The sequence below is a fragment of the Heptranchias perlo genome, chromosome 6, assembly GCF_035084215.1.
Source record: "Heptranchias perlo isolate sHepPer1 chromosome 6, sHepPer1.hap1, whole genome shotgun sequence".
NCBI lineage: Eukaryota > Metazoa > Chordata > Chondrichthyes > Hexanchiformes > Hexanchidae > Heptranchias > Heptranchias perlo.
Genome location: NC_090330.1, coordinates 28,604,524 through 28,622,603, shown reverse-complemented (window position 1 = coordinate 28,622,603; position 18,080 = coordinate 28,604,524). Strand labels below are relative to the sequence as shown.

The following is an 18,080-nucleotide window of genomic DNA, read 5'->3' as shown; positions in this document are numbered from 1 at the left end:
GTGTCAGGTTGATAACACAAGTGAGAACCAGGCAGAATATGGAAAGTTCAGGGGGGAAGTGAAAAAGGAAATAAGAGCACAAAGAGAGAGTATGAGAATAGACTAGCGACCAACATAAAAGGGAATCCAAAAGTCTTCTACAGACATGTTAACAGTAAACGGTAGTAAGAGGAGGGGTGGGGCTGATTAGGGACCATAAAGCAGATCTGCTCATGGAGGCCATGGGCATGGCTGAGGTATTAAATGAGTACTCTGCATCTGTCTTTACCAAGGAAGAAAATGCTGCCAGAGTTTCGATAAAGGAAGATATAGTTAAGGTACTGGATTGGCTAAAAATTGAGAAAGAAGAGGTACTAGAAAGGCTAGCTGTACTTAAAATAGATAAGTCACCTGGTCTGGATGGGATGCACCCTAGGATGCTGAGGGATGTAAGGGGGGAAATTGCCACGGTACTGGCCATAATCTTCCAGACATCCTTAGATGGGGGGTGGTGCCAGAGGACTGGAGAATTGCACCTGTTACACCCCTGTTCAAAAAAGGGTGTAAAGATAAACCCAGCAACTATAGGCCAGTCAGTTTAACCACGGTGGTGGGGAAACTTTTGGAAACGATAATCCGGGACAGAATTAACAGTCACTTGGACGAGTGTGGATTGATTAGGGAAAACCAGCACAGATTTGTTAAAGTCAAATCATGTTTAACCAACTTGATAGGGTTTTTTGATGAGGTAACAGAGAGGGTAGATGAGGTGTATATGGATTTTCAAAAAGCGTTTGATAAAGTGCCACATGGTAGGCTTGCGATTAAGATTGCGGCCCATGGAATAAAGGGGGCAGTAGCAACATGGATACAGAATTGGCTAAATGACAGGAAAGAGAGAGTAGTGGTGAGCAGTTGTTTTTCGGATTGGAGGGAGGTGTGCAGTTGTGTTCCCCAGGGGTCGGTGCTGGGACCACTGCTTTTCTTGATATATGTTAATGACTTGGACTTGGAAGTACAGGGCACAATTTCAAAATTTGCAGATGACACAAAACTTGGAAGGGTAGTAAACAGTGAGGAGGATAGCGAAAGACTTCAAGAGGATATAGACACTCTGGTGGCAGATGAAGTTTAACGCAGAAAAATGCGAGGTGATGCATTTCAGTGGGAAAAATGAGGAGAGGCAATATAAACTAGAGGACACAATTCTAAAAGGGGTGGAGGAACAGAGGGATCTGGGGGTATATGTGCATAAATCGTTGAAGGTGGCAGGGCAGGTTGAGAAAGCGGTTAAAAAAGCATACGGGATCCTGGGCTTTATAAATAGAGGCATAGAGTACAAAAGCAAGGAAGTCATGATGAACCTTTATAAAACACTGGTTCGGCCACAACTGGAGTATTGTGTCCAGTTCTGGGCACCACACTTTAGGAAGGATGTGAAGGCCTTAGAGAGGGTGCAGAGGAGATTTACTAGAATGATTCCAGGGATGAGGGACTTAAATTATGTGGATAGACTGGAGAAGCTGGGATTGTTCTCCTTGGAACAGAGAAGGTTGAGAGGAGATTTGATAGAGGTGTTTAAAATCATGAAGGGTCTAGACACAGAGGATAGGGAGAAACTCTTCCCATTGGCAGAAGGGTCAAGAACCAGAGGGCAGAGATTTAAGGTGATTGGCAAAAGAACCAAAGGTGATATGAGGAAAAACATTTTTTTACACAGCGAGTGGTTAGGATCTGGAATGCACTGCCCGAGGGGGTGGTGGAGGCAGATTCAATCATGGCCTTCAAAAGGGAACTGGATAAGTACTTGAAACGAAAAAATGTGCAGGGCTACAGGTATAGGGCAGGGCAGTGGGACTAGCTGGATTGCTCATGCATACAGCCGGCGCAGACTCGATGGGCCGAATAGCCTCCTTCCATGCTGTAACCTTCTATTATTCTATGAAGTTGTACTTTCTGGATGCCTACCACTAACTTCATAAGGGGCAGGTGTGTCTGTAAAAGAAGCCCCAGCAAACCTCTATGAAAATTTTTTTTAAAAGCTGGTAAAATTTCAATCACAAGTCCAATATTTTGCTTGCAATACATCTAGTGTCTGCTCAAGATAAACACTATAAACCTGTGTTATTGTATTTGAGATTAGAAAGAAAATGGTGTGATTTAAAATGAAAGTGCCACATAGTTGCTATAACCTTATATTTCTCATATATAGTTAGGAGTTATGTTTTAAAGTTTTTTCTAGCCTCATTATGTTGTTACTTTGATGAAAAGGTCAGTTTACAAGACTGTATGGTCTGTGTGCCTTTGCTCTTTGCCTTTGGGTTTTTACCAATCACAGAGCCAGAACTCAGGTTCTGAAGTTCTGAAGCAAGAGTACACTCAACTCATGCATTCCTGAAATCAATCTCTGATGTAAAAATATGACCATGTTCATAAGTATTTTTCGTTTAAACCAATGAACTTTTTATCTCCTAGCTATATGTTAAAGAACAATCATTTTGTGACAACAATAGAGAACTTCAATCAAAACCACTAACTAGTTATCAAGCAAGGAAATATGGTGGAATTTGGAGGCCATTTTGTGTTCCACACTACAATTTTACTTTACAATATGTTGAAACGTCAGTAAAATCTTTGAAAATATTGGAATTTTATACTATTTATGGGAATATTTTCAAAAACATTACTGAGCATAATCTTTAAGCAGATGGGTATCTTTAAAGTCGTTTCTCAAGTATACCAGGTATTGTGAGGCTTCACAGGCTTTATTCTTGCCATGGTTGTGAATCTCAGTGACACAGACGCTGTTGCCTCACTGCCGCTGAAAGTACCCAATGGCTACCTGAGTTCATTTGTACCACAGATCCAATTAGAATATGTGCCAGGAACAGAACATAATGATAATATATAGATGAATGGTGTGATGAGGCATATGTCTGACGCAATACCAATAGGCTACTTGTTTCTTTGTAACAGCAGAGGTCTTGCAACTGCTCAGCCCAATAGCAACTGGCTTTTGTTTGAATATTATCAGGTTTTCAAAAGTGAACCAAACCCGACACATGCCACAGCTATTCTGGGTGGACAGTCTAAATGCCGCAAACATAAACTACCTTATATCTTAGGATGCAGTAATGCTACAAGTACTGCTTATAGCAATGTGAAAGTAGCAAACCCGAGTTACACTGTTGGGCCAAAATTTCCATCTAGTAAGAAAAAATGCTCTGTGCAACAGTACTTGGAAGCATGTGCAGAACTTTGCTCATTGGCATACATATGCTGGTTAAATTTTAACGATCATCTGGAAACTTTCAACCACTTTTCCCCCATCCTCTATCTCCCTCCCTCCTCTATCTCCCTCCCTCTGCATCTCTGCCTTGCTACTTCTACCCCCACCTTCAAAAACCTCCTTTAAATTATCCTTTTTGATACAGCTTTTTCCCCCTTTCTACCTCCCCTTTCCATTGAGTGTCCGTTTGCTAACCACTGCCGTGTAAAGTTCTCTGTGACGTCTCTGTGCGAAGTAAGCTGTCTAAAAATATAAGTTGTTTTTAAACATCGTTTCATGCGGCAGCTTCACATACAAGTTATACATTCATGTATAGTCAAAATAACTTTGCATCAGTGCAAAAACTGCAATTTAATTGGACTGTGATTAATATCATAATTCTCAACCAAACCAGAATCACCTCATCCCACAACAATCCACAATACTGGCAATTTAAACCATGGAATGGCATTACTGTTCAAAGCTACAGAGTAGACCAACCCTTCTCTCTCTCAGTGGATTTAATAACTCACAACTAATCAGACTATTCCCAACTTTGTCTTACAGACTTATTCCCTAGCTATTTCAGTGTATTTTGAGTAAGGCATTTCTATTGTCTGTGATCCCACACAAAAAAAAAGCCAGAAGGAAAAAGATACCCTGAGGACCACTTAATCAGATGAAAGCCTGGATTTGTTTTTTTTTCATTTGAGGAACGTTGTATTCTTAAAATACAAAAAAAGTGTTATTTTGTTGCATAATACACGGCCTCAACAACCATTACCAGGGAGCAAAAATAATTACTCCCTTGTGGGCTATTCAAAAATGGCACAAAATGAAAAAAAAATCTACTTCCATAAAGATTATTGCTATGTGGCTTCCTGAGAATCACCATCTCATTGTGGAGATCATGAGAAGTGTTAGGAAGAGTTGCTGGGCATTGCTGCATGTAGACATAGTGTCACCAGCAGCTGAAGCCAGCAATATACCTATGGGACTGGCACTGACTTTAACCTCAATCCCATCACTGCTAAGAACTGGAACAGGAAGTGACAGCTGTACATAGCAACAAGTACATTGAGGTCCTGCAATTCTTCCACAGTATTTTTTTGAACTGAGACCCTTTGCAAAATTAAAAATATGAAACTAGAGATATTTTGTGCAGATAGAAGTAATTCTAAGTTTCACAAAATAAACATGCTTGAAAACACAATTATTTACAGAAGTTATTTTTCTTTCAAATTTATTTTGAAGCTTTATGTAGGATAGCTTAAATTCAAATAATTTTGCGGGTAGCTACATCCCTAATTTGCAAGGACTCACTTTTGATCCCTGGTCTAACTGATCTCAAACAGGGCAGTAGTAGAGGTGTTGCAATTGGCTTCAGTGCCCCTGGGTTATGGTAAAATCAGTCAGAGTTACCATTCATCATTGTTATCCATGCTGGATAATCAAAGGTATTAACAGATATGGGCCAAAGGCGGGTATATGGAGTTAGATCACAGATCAGCCATGATCTTATCAAATGGCGGAGCAGGCACGAGGGGCTGAATGGCCTACTCCTGTTCCTATGTTCCTATTTGTGTGGACAATGGGTGAGGATAGGGCTGGGCTCACCTGCATTGTCCCCTGTGGTTAAAATAAAGATGAACTAACAACATAATACTATTCATTGTATTGCTTTAGGAAAACTTCTGTATCCTGGGAGGCATGGATCCAACTAATAATTATCCACTTTGAGAACCAACAACAACTTGCATTTATATAGCACCTTTCACATAGGAAAATGTCCCAAGGCGCTTCAAAGGAGCATAATAAGACAAAATTGACATTCGAACACGTGACTAAAAGCTTGGTCAAAGAGGTCAATTTTAATGATGGTCTTAAAGGAGGAGAAAGGGATAGAGAGTCAGAGAGGTTTAGGGAGGGAATTCCAGACCTTATGGCCTAGGTGGCTGCTATGGTGGGGTGGAGGATGCACAAGAGTCCAGAGTTAGAAGAACGAAGAGTTCTTGGAGGGTTGTAGGAGGTTAGAGAGATAGGGAGGGATGAGGATGAGAAACTTAAAATTGAGGCGTGGGTGGACACGGAGCCAATGTACGTCAGCGAGCACAGGGGTGATAGTTCAGCAGGACTTAGTGTGGTTTACAATATTATGGACAGCGGAGTTTTGGATGAGTTGAAGTTTATGGACAGTGGAAGATGAGAGGCCAGCCAGGAGAGCATTGGAATAATCGGGTCTGGAGGTAACAAAAGCATACATGAGGGTTTCTGCAGCAGATGGGCCGAAGCAGGGATGGAGACGGATGTGTAAATGGATTAATAATTCAATGATACTTTTTTCATAGTTACTACTTTTGCCCGACTTACAAAAGAAATTTAAAGCTTTGTGTAGTTCATAGTTTTTTTAAAAAGTTGTCAATAAATGACATGAAAACAGAATGGTAAATTGGCCCTTAAACAGCCAATTTGTATTTCTGTACATCACAACTTGTCCTACACAACCGTACTATTCATTTTCAAGTTAATATATTGGTCTCCAAATTCTGTCTTTTCATAGTTTGGGGGAAGAATTCTAAATGGTGGGCAGTGAGTAGGAAGGCAGCAATTCAATCAAAATTGCTATTAGGAGGTAGGATACTGTCAATATTATTCCTTCATTAACTGCCCAGTGCCATGATTCATGGATCCCTCCTATCAGTTTTCACTCCCTACCTTAGACATACAGGCAAGCTAGGAGATCTGGATACTACTGGAGTCTCAGATTTGAATTTGGGACTCCTGGTTGAAAATATAATATTACAGCAATGTTCCTTATTGTAATTCCCAAAAAAACTTTGATAAAAATAAAACAAGTGCCCCCCCCCCCCCCCAATGGCTCATTGGTTAACCAGTCAGTAGTTGAGCCATAAAGACCAGGAAAATCCTGAGTTTGATCCCCAGCCTGCACTGAGTTAATTGATCTCAACCAAGAAGCTTGTAGGGTTGCTACCCTTGGCTTCAGTGCCACCGAGTTAAGGAGAGGAACAGTGGCCAAGATTCCTGCACCTGATCACTTTCCAGCAGGCCTGATGGAAGTGAAATTGTATGAACATCAGGTGTGGCTGAGATGCCTCCCACAGTCTGTAGCATACCAACATTCATTTGCAAGACTCATACATTAGTGGTGGACAATTGAGCACCTGTAGAACCACAGCCCAGCAAAGAACATTCAGAAGTGGAGAAAAAGGGAAGAAATATGTGTGGGGATTTCTTTTTTGTTAAAAAGGAAATCCTATGTAAGCTCCAGAGATGGTTTAGATCAGATTCAGTATTACAAAGAAGTAAATTAGTTGACCTCATTGCTGATTAGGGAAACCAATTTTCCAGTATGGTGGAAACAAAATTCAGCATTGAGGTTATAAATTATATAGAACACAGTATTTTTCACTGGGCAATTACTAATAATTAGTTAATTATAACAGAAATAATTTATAAAAGTATGTGGCTGATAAGAAGAGTAATTCTTAAAGTATGAGTTGACACTTCCTGTCTAAACTGAAGGCACGTTTGGTGTGGTTTATGTGTTTACAAACAATACAAACTCAGAATTTGCACTTTAAACCTGGGAAAAAGGCAGGTCAGTGGCCCTCATGGAGCTAATTTGGGAAGTTGACTAAAACAATGTCCTGCTACAGGAAACAATACAGAGCTACTAGTGATTCTAATTCTACCACAATCTGTTTCCCAAGTACTGATATACACTGAAAACAGTGGGAGGATTCTTTTTAACTAAAGCCTGTATAGAATAAATTAACATTCATCAAACTTAAAAGACATGCTGGTTACATTCTAATATAAATTAATTAGGTGTCTCACAAGAGCCTCGTTAGAAATAATCAGGTGTATTTATCAGGTGTATTTTCTTTTTATTTTATTCATTCTTGGGCTAGGAGCATCACTGAGAGGGCCAGCATTTATTGTCCATCCCTATTTGCCCTTGAGAAGGCGGTGATGGTAGGCCTTGTTCTTGAACCGCTGCAGTCGATGTGGTGAAGGCACTCACACAATGCTGTTAGGTAGGGAGTTCCAGGATTTTGACCCAGCGACGATGAAGGAATGGCAACATATGGTGTAAGAGGAAATGTAACAGCATGGATAGAAAGTTGGGTGACGGACTGAAAACAAATAGGGAAAATGGGTGGTGCTCAAATTGGAGAAGGGGTGGAAGCGATGTACCCCAGGGATCAGTGCTGGGTCCACTTTTATATTTATGACCTCTAGTTTTGGACCTCAAATCCAAAACTAGAGGTCATAAATATAAAATAGTCGCAAATAAATCCAATAGGGAATTCAGGAGAAACTTCTTTACCCAAAGGGTGGCAAGAATGTGGAACATGGTACCACAAGAAGTAGTTGAGGCAAATAGTATAAATGCATTTAAGGGAAAACAAGATAGCCACATGAGGGAAAAAGGAATAAAAGGGTCTGCTGAGTTAGATGAAGTAGGGAGGGAGGAGGCTCGTGTGGAGCACAAACACCGACATCGACCAGTTGAGCCGAATGGCCTGTTTCTGTGCTGTAGTTTTTATGTAACTCGATATCTTGATAAATAAAAATAATAATTTTTTTTATTCCTTCATGGGATGTGGGCGTCGCTGGCAAGGCCAGCATATATTGTCCATCCCTAATTGCTCTTGAGAAGGTGGTGGTGAGCCAACTTCTTGAACCGCTGCAGTCCGTGTGGTGAAGGTTCTCCCACAGTGCTGTTAGATAGGGAGTTCCAGGATTTTGACCCGGTGACGATGAAGGAACTTGGGCAGAGGAATTTGATGACACTGATAAAGTAGGAAGTTTGGCAAACAGCAAAGGTACTACTTGGCATAGAGAGAAACAGATCAGGAAAGTAAATGCATGACTGAAAACGTGGCAAGGGAAGGAGGGGTTCCAGTTCATGGAACATTCACCAGTATTGGGGCAGGAAGGAGCTGTACTGCTGGACTCCTTTCTGACCCATAATGTAAGAAGAGAGAAAACACTGCTGGACCTAGTAATGGGAAATTAACCAGAGCAGATAAGAAAATTAAACATGGGAGAACATCTAGTGAGTAGTAACCACAATATAATAAGGTTTAAGTTAATGATTGAGAAATATAGATAGTACAAAGACCAAAGTATTGGGTTAGTTAGAAAAGCCAACTATGAGAGAATGAGGATGGAGTCAAGGAAGGTAAACTGGAGAAAAATGTTGACAGACAAAGAAGTAAAACAACAGTGATGCTCCAGGATGATGCCACAGATGGGAAACTACAGCTATGCGGAGAGATTTGAGATACTGGGACTATTTCCATTGCCGCTGAGAAGGCTAAGAGGAGGTTTAATAGAGTTTTTTTTTAAATTATGAAGAGTTTTGATAGAATGTATAGGGAAAGATTATTTCTTCTTGATGGGGAGTCAGTGATGAGTAGTCATCAATTTAAAATTGTCACTAGAATGAGGAGAGAGGTTAAGAGAAATGACTTCATGCAGAAGGTTTTTGGAGAATGGAATGCTTTGCCACAGAGGGTATATGAGGCAGAGACCACTGCATCTTTTAAGGGAAAGTTGGATAAATATTTTAAGCAGAGGAAGATACACGACTATGGAGAGAGAACAGTGCAGTAGGATTAGTTTTAGATTGCTCCAGCAGACAGCTGGCACTGACACAATAGACCCAGTGCCCCTCTGTGCTGTTAATTTCTATGGTTGTATGGTCCTACTATATATGTCCTTGCTTAAACCTCCATATTGGATGTTACTAAAAATTCAGTGTAAATCCGAACTGCTAACTTGCATCTACCTAGTCCTTATTTTTTAACATTTTATTTCTAACAAAATTAATAAATCATTGAATGTAAAATGATGTTATAAACTTAGCAGAAACATAAAGGATCTTTGTAAACCAATAATAACTGTGACGTTTGTCTTACCCTTGACAAATATATAGACTGCAGTCTTTTTTTGTCGAACATTTGAAGATGAGCTATTGCAGTAATAGTAGCCGGTGTCTTTAGCCTGAGCTTTGCTTAAAGTCAGGTTACTACAGTAAGGCCTATCGTTGTCCCCACTGTTAAAGTTAATTATACTTAGTCTTTCAGTGCCGTTATTTACATGATCTGGCCAAGACCATGATATTGGTGATGATCCCCTGTAGAAATAAAAAGATAAACATTACATAGTCTAGTTTATTTTTTCTTTGAAAAGGAATCAGATTAGCTCAGAAATATCGCCAGTACACCGAAGCTTCAATATACCCATATTACTGACCTGAATGTGCAATCAAAAATCAAACCTATGCACATGCTTTCTTCGTGTGTTTTAGTTATCTTAAATAAAAAGAAGCCACAAATGTGAAGATGTGGAACAAAAACAGAAAATGCTGGAAATATACAGCAGACTAGTCAGCATCTACAAACTGAAAAGACCGAATGACAAACCTGTTAGGGCCGTTTTTAACCCCCAGCAACCTGTTTTATCTTCCTGCCTCCTGGCATCTCAAAATGAAATAATGACAAACACCAACCGTGGAGAACTCCACCATGCTGCCAACATTTATCTTTATCTTTTTTCAAATTAAAATGATAGGACTTATAATAGACTGAACGTTACAGAACAGAATGCATGTAGAAGTGCAGGCTGGTAATGTAGGTATCTTATGTGACAGAGGATATAATTAACAATTTGCAGATGGATTGAGGTCAATTATACAACTGGTCAGACATAGGACAAATTAAATGCAATACTGACAATTGTGAAGTATTCCACACTGCACAAAATGAGTAACATAAAAATGCAGTGATGAAAATACAATAGCACAGGGAGACTTAGAAAAGGACTTGGAAGTAACAAGCAACTCAGAGTAACTTGCAATTTGAGACAATGTGGAGAAGTAATTTTTTTAAATAATTGAAATGTTGAGATATACAATCAGTACAGTGGAGTACAATTCTAGAGGCTATGCTGAGGCTTTATAACATTTACTTGTGGTGTTAATTCCTTTAGTGCATTAGCGCCCCAGTTAATGTGATTACATATAAATTCCTGCTCTATTTTGGTACAATCATTAGCTAATTTATTTTGAACTGGTCTGTGCTGCCTGTATATTCTCTGAGGGGTTTAAAGCCTGGCGAGCTGTATCCTCCTTGAATGATGTCTGACTCTCTTTGTTGCTCCTCCTCCTCCTCTTCCATAGAGTTGCATTCTCATTTGGGAATATCATACCTACTCCTAAGATGCCCTGACTACGGATGGGGGGGGGGTTCCAAAAATCTTCGGGTGGGCTGACCTTGTGAGACGCAGTCAGAATCAAGTGTAAGTCTTTGTAGACAAAAATACAAAAAAAAGGGTGCTTCCAAGTTGCAGAAATCACTGTATAAAATGCCCAGATTTTTAAAGCTCACAGACTCCTCACTTCTGCCTTGATCAGGTGATCCTGGCAGCTGCTGTAAGTGTTTTGTTACCAGAGGGCAATAGCAATGTAAAACCAGGAAACTCGCAGCTGCTACACCGCTGGCTCTCACTCTAACACATACAAATGCCAATGGGACTCAGTGGGCGGATCGTAGGAAGGCTCAAAAATACAAGAAAACTCATGTGAAGCATTTTAAAGACGCACAGGTGGTAGGAACGACTTCCACCCAAATTTCCTACGCCATTTATACACCACTATTGCACACAAAATAGTGAGGAAATTCACTTCCAAAGGGTACTGATTACTTCAGCTGAATATTTAATGGGCATGAAATACATTCAGTTGTAAGAAGAACTCTAAAATCTTACTTTTCACATCCCATATAAATACCAAAATATTGTCTGATTTTCTATTTAACACTGTTTTGTTGAGTAGTGATGCATAGCCTAATCAGAAACCATTCTAATTAAAATGTTTTCTATGTACAAATGTTATTGCAAAATTACCTGCATGTCACATGTAGTGTCTGGTTAATGCTGATGGCATGTTGCTTAGCTCTTAGGCTAAGTTCAGGACTGAGGAGGTCGGATCTGGCAGCTGATCCTGCAAAACAGAAAAAATATTTATTTTTCTTCATTGGTTTTCAAGCTAGTGAAATAAATCTATTTTTTCCAGTTCTGAGTACCCTGTTCTTGCACAGATTATAAACAATTACAACCATAGAGATTTTAAGCACTGAAGTTGGAACTAGTGTGCCCCCTTAAATAAGGTCATAAGGATAGTCTCCCAGTTCCATAAAAATCAACTAATCATGAGTGGTATATTTTTTAATTAGTTTTACAGTTATAGTAACATAAATGGAAACAATGCCAACACCTTGTAATATCAGGGTTCTGCGAGAGTAACAGTGGGTAAATATGAAACAATGAATGCTTACAGTTCTCAGAATCAATACAGGAAGTCTTATTATACTGTATTTCCTTGAGTCCCAAATGGCTACAGAAAGCTACAAATCTAAATTCAATAGAGGGTTGCCCCATATCCTTTTCAATTTAATGTTTGTTCTGTCTAACAAAATGAAACCTCAATATATTGTTTCATTTTTGGAGCAGTTACATTCAAGGTCCTCTATCAGACAAATTGTTCTCCTTTGAACTGCATTGACCCTGCTCTAAAAGACTCAAGAAATGGCATTATCCAGTTAAAACTATGTGTTAGTCTCACAGCTACAGGTTCAACTGTCAGAATGCATCGAGATATAGTTACTGATATCCTTTGTATCAAGGTTTTTAATGTAATTTAATGCTGAGCTTAATTGCAAAAACCAAAATTTAGTAAAACAAATCATAGAATCATAGAATGATACAGCACAGAAGGAGGCCTTTCGACCCATCATGCCTGTGCCGGCTCTTTGAATTAATAGAAACTAATTAATTCTATCTAATTAGTCCCACTCACCTGCTCTTTCCCCATAGCCCTGCAAATTTTTCTACTTCAAGTATTTATCCAAATCCCTTTTGAAAGTTATTAATTATTGAACTTGCTTCCACCACCCTATCAGGCAGTGCATTCCAGATCATAACAACTAGTTGCGCAAAATTTTTTATCCTCATATTGCCTCTGGGTTCTTTTGCCAATTACCTTAAATCTGTGTCCTCTGGTTACCGACCCTTTTGCCACTGGAAACAGTTTCTCCTTATTTACTCTATCAAAACCCTTCATGATTTTGAACACCTCTATCAAATTTCCCCTTAACCTTCTCTGCTCCAAGAACAACCCCAGTTTCTCCAGTATCTCCACATAACTGAAGTCTTTCATCCCTGGTACCATTCTAGTACATCTCCTCTGCACCCTCTCCAAGGTCTTGACATCCTTCCTAAAGTGTGATGTCCAGAATTGGCCACAATACTCCAGCTGGAGCCTAACCAGTGTTTTAGAAAGGTTTAGCATAACTTCCTTGCTTTTGTGCTCTATGGGCCCGATATTAGCACCCGCTATCGGGTGCATTCCTGGCAGGGGGGGGGGGGGGCTCCGAAAATCGGGGAATCCCGGAGCGGGTCAGGAGCCCGGCTCCAACCCGCCCACTTCCGGGTTCCCCACAGACGCGCTGACGTGCGCGCGCAGCCCCCGCATGTGGGACTCCCGCAGGCAATTAAAGCCGGCTTGGTGCCACTTGACAGTATTTATGTAGGCATTTCAGGTCGTTAACAGATCTGATTAAGGGAATATTTCAGGAGGGGTGGTATTTTACAAACAATTGGGACGGTTTCCCGTACTGGGGGAAATGCTCCCAGTTGAAATGGACATGTTGCAGCTATCAGCCTGTGGCAGCTGCAAAGGTCCATTTGACAGGTGGTGTGGGGGTGGGGAGACCCTCACTCATTGCAGGAGGCCACTCTGTCACTTTGGACAAAGTTTAGCCTCCACCACCCTCCTCCTAACAATCAAATTCACCAACATGCACACTTACCCCGGGGTCCAGACACATGTACCTACCTTGCAGACCCCCTCAGATGTACATCTTCCGGATGGGGGCCGCCGTAGTTGCAGTCATGACCTCCTCGGAGGGTGAACAGCATCACCAGCCTCGCCGGCCACGCCGTCCACCTCTGACACGTGGAGCTCCACAACACAGTGCTGTGACACATCCACCTGCACAGCAGAAGGGAGGGCAACCGCAGAGAGAGATGCTTCGCAGAGGGCACTACCCTCGCCACAGGGTCCACAGACCGAGGCTCAGCTTCCTGGACCTCTCTGAGCAGCAGTGCACACGGAGGCTCAGAGTCACTCGACATGTAGTCGTGGACATCTGCAGCCTTCTTCATGCCGAGCTGCTCCCGGCTGGCCCGAGCACCATCTTTTTGCCTGTCGCTGTCAAAATCACCACTGCCCTCAACAACTTCTCCTCCGCATCCTTCCAGGGTGCCACCGGGGACATCGCCGATGTCTCTCAGTCGTCTGCACAAAAGAGCCCTGCAAATACATCTACACCCATTCTGCAGTGACACAATGGGTGGCATCAGTGGTGGGTCTTCATTGTGATCCTCAGGAAAGGGCATTATTGCACAAACCAGACAGGATTCGCAAAGACGTGGCAGTAGTGGTGCCAATATAATATGTGATGTGAGTTGGTCAGAAATTAATATAAGTAAAAACCATGACAAACCCTCAAACACCCTTGTGCATCCCCTTCATGCTCACAACACGTTTGCCATACGCTTCCTACTGCACATATGTGATGCATGCCCTGTGGCTGCAGCACAGGTAGTGGCAGGTTGAATGAGGCTGACCGTGAAAAAGATGCATGAGAGGGTGAGTATGAGAAAGAGCCATGAGATTGTATGAGGATTGGGTTGAGTGGTAGTGGCAGGATGAGTACTGGCGAGGTGAGTAAGTGCAGGTAAGATGAGGATGAGGTTTGAGTGAGTGTGAGGGGTGATGTGACAGAGTAGTGTTGGCAGTGGAGAAGGAGATGTGGGGTGGGGGCGGTGATGTGGCAGACGGAGTGTAGGGGAATGAGTAAGTGTACTCACTTTGGCTGACCTACTTAGGTCATTGCAGCGCCTCCTGCACTGTATGCAGGTGGGCAATATGTTGGTGGTGCAGGTGACCTCCTCTGCCACCTCAAGCCAGGCCTTCTTGGTGGCAGAGGCAGGCCGCTTCCTCCCGCCCGCTGGGGGGAAGATCTCTGTCCTCCCCCTCCTCCTCACCCCATCCAATGATACCTGGAGTCAGGCATCATTAAACCTGGGAGCAGCCTTCCCCCTGGGCTGCTCCATGCTGTAATTTTTCCTATTTCTTGCAGCATCAGTCAGTGGAGGACTGCCCTTTAAATAGAGCTCCTCCAGCTGACAGGCCTTACTGCGCATGCGCAGTCAGCCCGACGCGCAGCTCAGCAGCGGGGAACCCGGAAGACCAGGTAAGTGGATCCAATTAGGCTGCGATCGCGCGCGGGGCAGACTGATTTCACCGGGCGCGTGGGTCGCCCCTCCGCCGCGAACCTGCCGCCCTCCTAATATCGAGCCCTATGCCTCTATTAATAAAGCCAAGGATTCCTTATGTCTTTTTAAACAGTCTTCTCAACTTGTCCTGCCACTTTGAAAAACTTGTGTACGTACACTCCCAGGTCTCTCTGATCCTGCGCCACCTTTAAAATTGTACCATTTAGTTTATATTGCCTCTCCACATTCTTCCTACCAAAATGAATCACTGCTCTGTGTTAAATTTCATCTGTGATGTGTCTGCCTCCCCCACAAGTGGAAACATCTCCATGTCTACCTTATCAAACCCTTTCACAATCTTAAAGACCTCTATCAGGTCACCCCTCAGCCTTCTCTTTTCTAGAGAAAAGAGCCCCAGCCTATTCAATCTTTCCTGAGATTGAGGCTATTTAAGGCTAACTAAAATTGGTACTGGAAGAAGTAACAGGGCAGTAGAAAGCCAACTATGGAGTGCAGCAAGAGTGATCCATTTTTTTTAAAAAGCTATGTACATAGCAAGAAAAAAGACTGGTAGTAATTTGTAGGTCAAGAAATGACAAAAGATGTTAAATGAACTATTCATATCAGTTTTCACAAATGAAAGCTTGGACATTGTCATTTTGGCACAGGAATCTATAAAACAAGTAGACATCAGTAAAGCATATATGCTATGAAAAAAAAATCAAGAAACTAAAGGTTCCTGGACAAAGGGGATATACACTAGAATCCTTAAGGAAATGAGAGCATAAATAGATGAAACTCTGGTCAATATGTTTTAGGAAATTCCATAAATACAGGAGGTACAACTAAATACCTCAGTACAGTGAATATTATCCTGACCTTCACAAAACAAACAAGATATCGACCCATGAATTATATACCATGCAGCATTGTTATTGGGGAAAATTTTCAATTTTACAGGATGCTATAGAAACTCAGGGCAAAAAGCAACATTTTGTGCTTCACAAATCTTCTGAAATTCTTTCAAGATGTCAATGAATTGATTAATGAGGGAAATCCAGTTGATAAATGTACTTAAATTTTCAGAAGGCACGATAAAATTCCACATTAAAAATTGAAGGATGGAAACAGAGAAGCGGAGTTAAGGGCAGTTCACAAAGAGGTGGGAAGTGGGTAGTGGTCTTCTACTCTGGTACTACTTCCGTTCACTGTGTATATCAATCATTTGGATATTGAGCTAGAGGGATTGGTGTCCAAATTTGCAGACAACATTAAAATAGGAGGCATAGTAAGTTATTCTGAGGACTGAAGGAAGCTTATTTGATAGAGGTATTTAAATTATGAAGGGATGGAACAAAGTAGATAGAAACAGACTGTTTCCAGTGATTGATGAGTCTAGAACAAGGGGACATAGATATAAGATTAAATGTAAAAAATTTAGAATAGAACAGGTTAAATGTTTTTAACACAGAGGGTTGTAGAATGTACTAACAGGAGTTGGTGATTGAAGTAGAGACCAAGGTTGAAGGAAAGAGGGATAAAGGGATATTGGAACGTGGAGGACACATGGGGGGCTAAATTGGGACGTGCAGCGCCCGTTTTGTAGGCGTACCTTGGTACAGGCGTTTGTGCATGCGTAGATAATGAACGCTGGCACCATGAAAAGTAGGGCGAATATGTGGTAGATCAGTGTGCAACACTGATTGAAAGCGACATATGCGATTTTGGAACTCAATGCTCCAGCCAATGCACTGTCTTAACCTTGCATAGCTGAACAGGTCTTGAACAGCATGGAGGAACCCCACGAGGGCTATTTAAAGGGATCATGCAGGAGTTACAGGTTAGTTGCTAGATTATTGCTTCTGGCTGCTGATGCATTTGTACCTGTTTTTGGAGGTCTCCTATACTTGAATACTAGGACTAAGGAACATAGCCTAAAAATTAGAGCCAGAACTTGCAGGAGTGAAGTTAGGAAATGCTTCTACACGCAAAGGGTAGTAGAAGTTTGGAACACTCGTCCGCAAACGGCAGTTGATGCTAGCTCACTTGCTAATTTTAAATCTGAGATTGATAGATTTTTGTTAACCATAAGGTTAAACCAAATGGGGCTAAGGCGGGTATATGGAGTTAGGTCACAGATCACCCATAATCTCATTGAATGCTCGAGGAGTTAAATGGTCCACTCCTGTTCCTATAATAAAGTTTCAATACTCTACAGGGAATGGGCTGGCTAGCTGACAGGCAACAGCAAGGGCACTGGCGGAGTGGCAGGGGTGGGACAGGAATATTGTCATCCTGAAAGAGGTCAGCAGGTTCATGTTCTATGGAGCCACTGCCACTTGCTGCCTCCTGTTATGCGCCACCTTCTCCTGCAAGAAAGCGGGGCGTGAGTCGGTGAATGTCCTGCAAGATGTTTGGGTGATGTTCCTGTCATAGTTGAATAGCTACCAGTGTGTGTGGCCTGTGAGTTGCGGGTCTGCGGCTTGCAACATTGGTAATGTGTGAGGGTGAGAGGAAGCATCTGATTGGAAGAGTTGAGTACTGATTAAAAGAGTTTGTTGGTAAGTGGGTGATGGGGGATGTAGAGCGTGGAGCAGTGGATGCTGCTAGAGGTGCAGTTGGTAGGAGATCCTACTTGACATTTCACCTCACTCATCGTGACCATTCGGGTCAAAGCATTAAAGCAACTTCTTCCTGCACAGCATCCATGTTGGTGGTGCTATATGCCTGACATTGACTTCATCCCCTGCCAATTCCCACTGCCTTGGGAGCATATGTCTGGAGGGCTTCTTGCCCCCCACCCCACTCCCCCCCTCCCTGCGGATATAGGATGCCCCTCCTTCTGTCCACCACTTGCACCAAGGCCTCTAGTGCAACATTAGAGAACCTTGGTGCATGCGCTCTTGCAAGTCCGGTAGAAACTCAGATCAGCAGATTGGTGGGGTTTAGCATGCAGATTGGAGGATGTGGGATTTAGTAGTGCGCAACCTTTATTCAATGTTTTAAAATAACACAGTTTGTAAACATAGGAAAGAGACCTACATTTGTGTTTTACGTGTGCGATGTCTGATCTCCATTCGGACTTTGTGCTGACCCGTATCCTATATTTTGCAAATAAGAGGTGCAGTGTGCCTTTAAGTGGTGCTAACCACACAAGATATCTGGGCCCCCTGCAGCAGCCACTCAACAGCGCAGCTAGACCTGGCTGCTCGCAGCAATCAGGTAAATTACCAGGCAGCACGAATGTTATGTGCTGCATGCATCTCAATGACCGGACGCAGGTTAATCGCGCACCACTACCCCCACACCCGGTTTCAGGGGTTATCCAATATAACCCTCTCGGGATCAGGGTTACTGCCCCAGTGGAGCATAAATACCAACACCGACTGGTTGGGCCGAACAGCCTGTTTCTGTGTTGTAATTTACATGTAATTCTATGAGTATTAGAATGAGGATTAAGGTC

The 18,080-nt window shown here is 42.1% G+C and overlaps 1 protein-coding gene across 2 annotated transcripts in view; it reads right to left on the bottom strand.

Moving 5' to 3' along the window:
• flt1 (fms related receptor tyrosine kinase 1) overlaps positions 1-18,080 on the bottom strand; it is a 206,344-nt gene that overhangs the window by 164,454 nt on the left and 23,810 nt on the right. For both annotated transcript variants that reach the window (XM_067986006.1, XM_067986004.1), the window contains exons 2-3: positions 11,183-11,279; positions 9,196-9,413 (exon numbers count right to left, since the gene is read on the bottom strand). In XM_067986006.1, the coding sequence (XP_067842107.1) occupies positions 9,196-9,413; positions 11,183-11,279 (315 nt within the window). The remainder of the gene's footprint in view (positions 1-9,195; positions 9,414-11,182; positions 11,280-18,080) is intronic.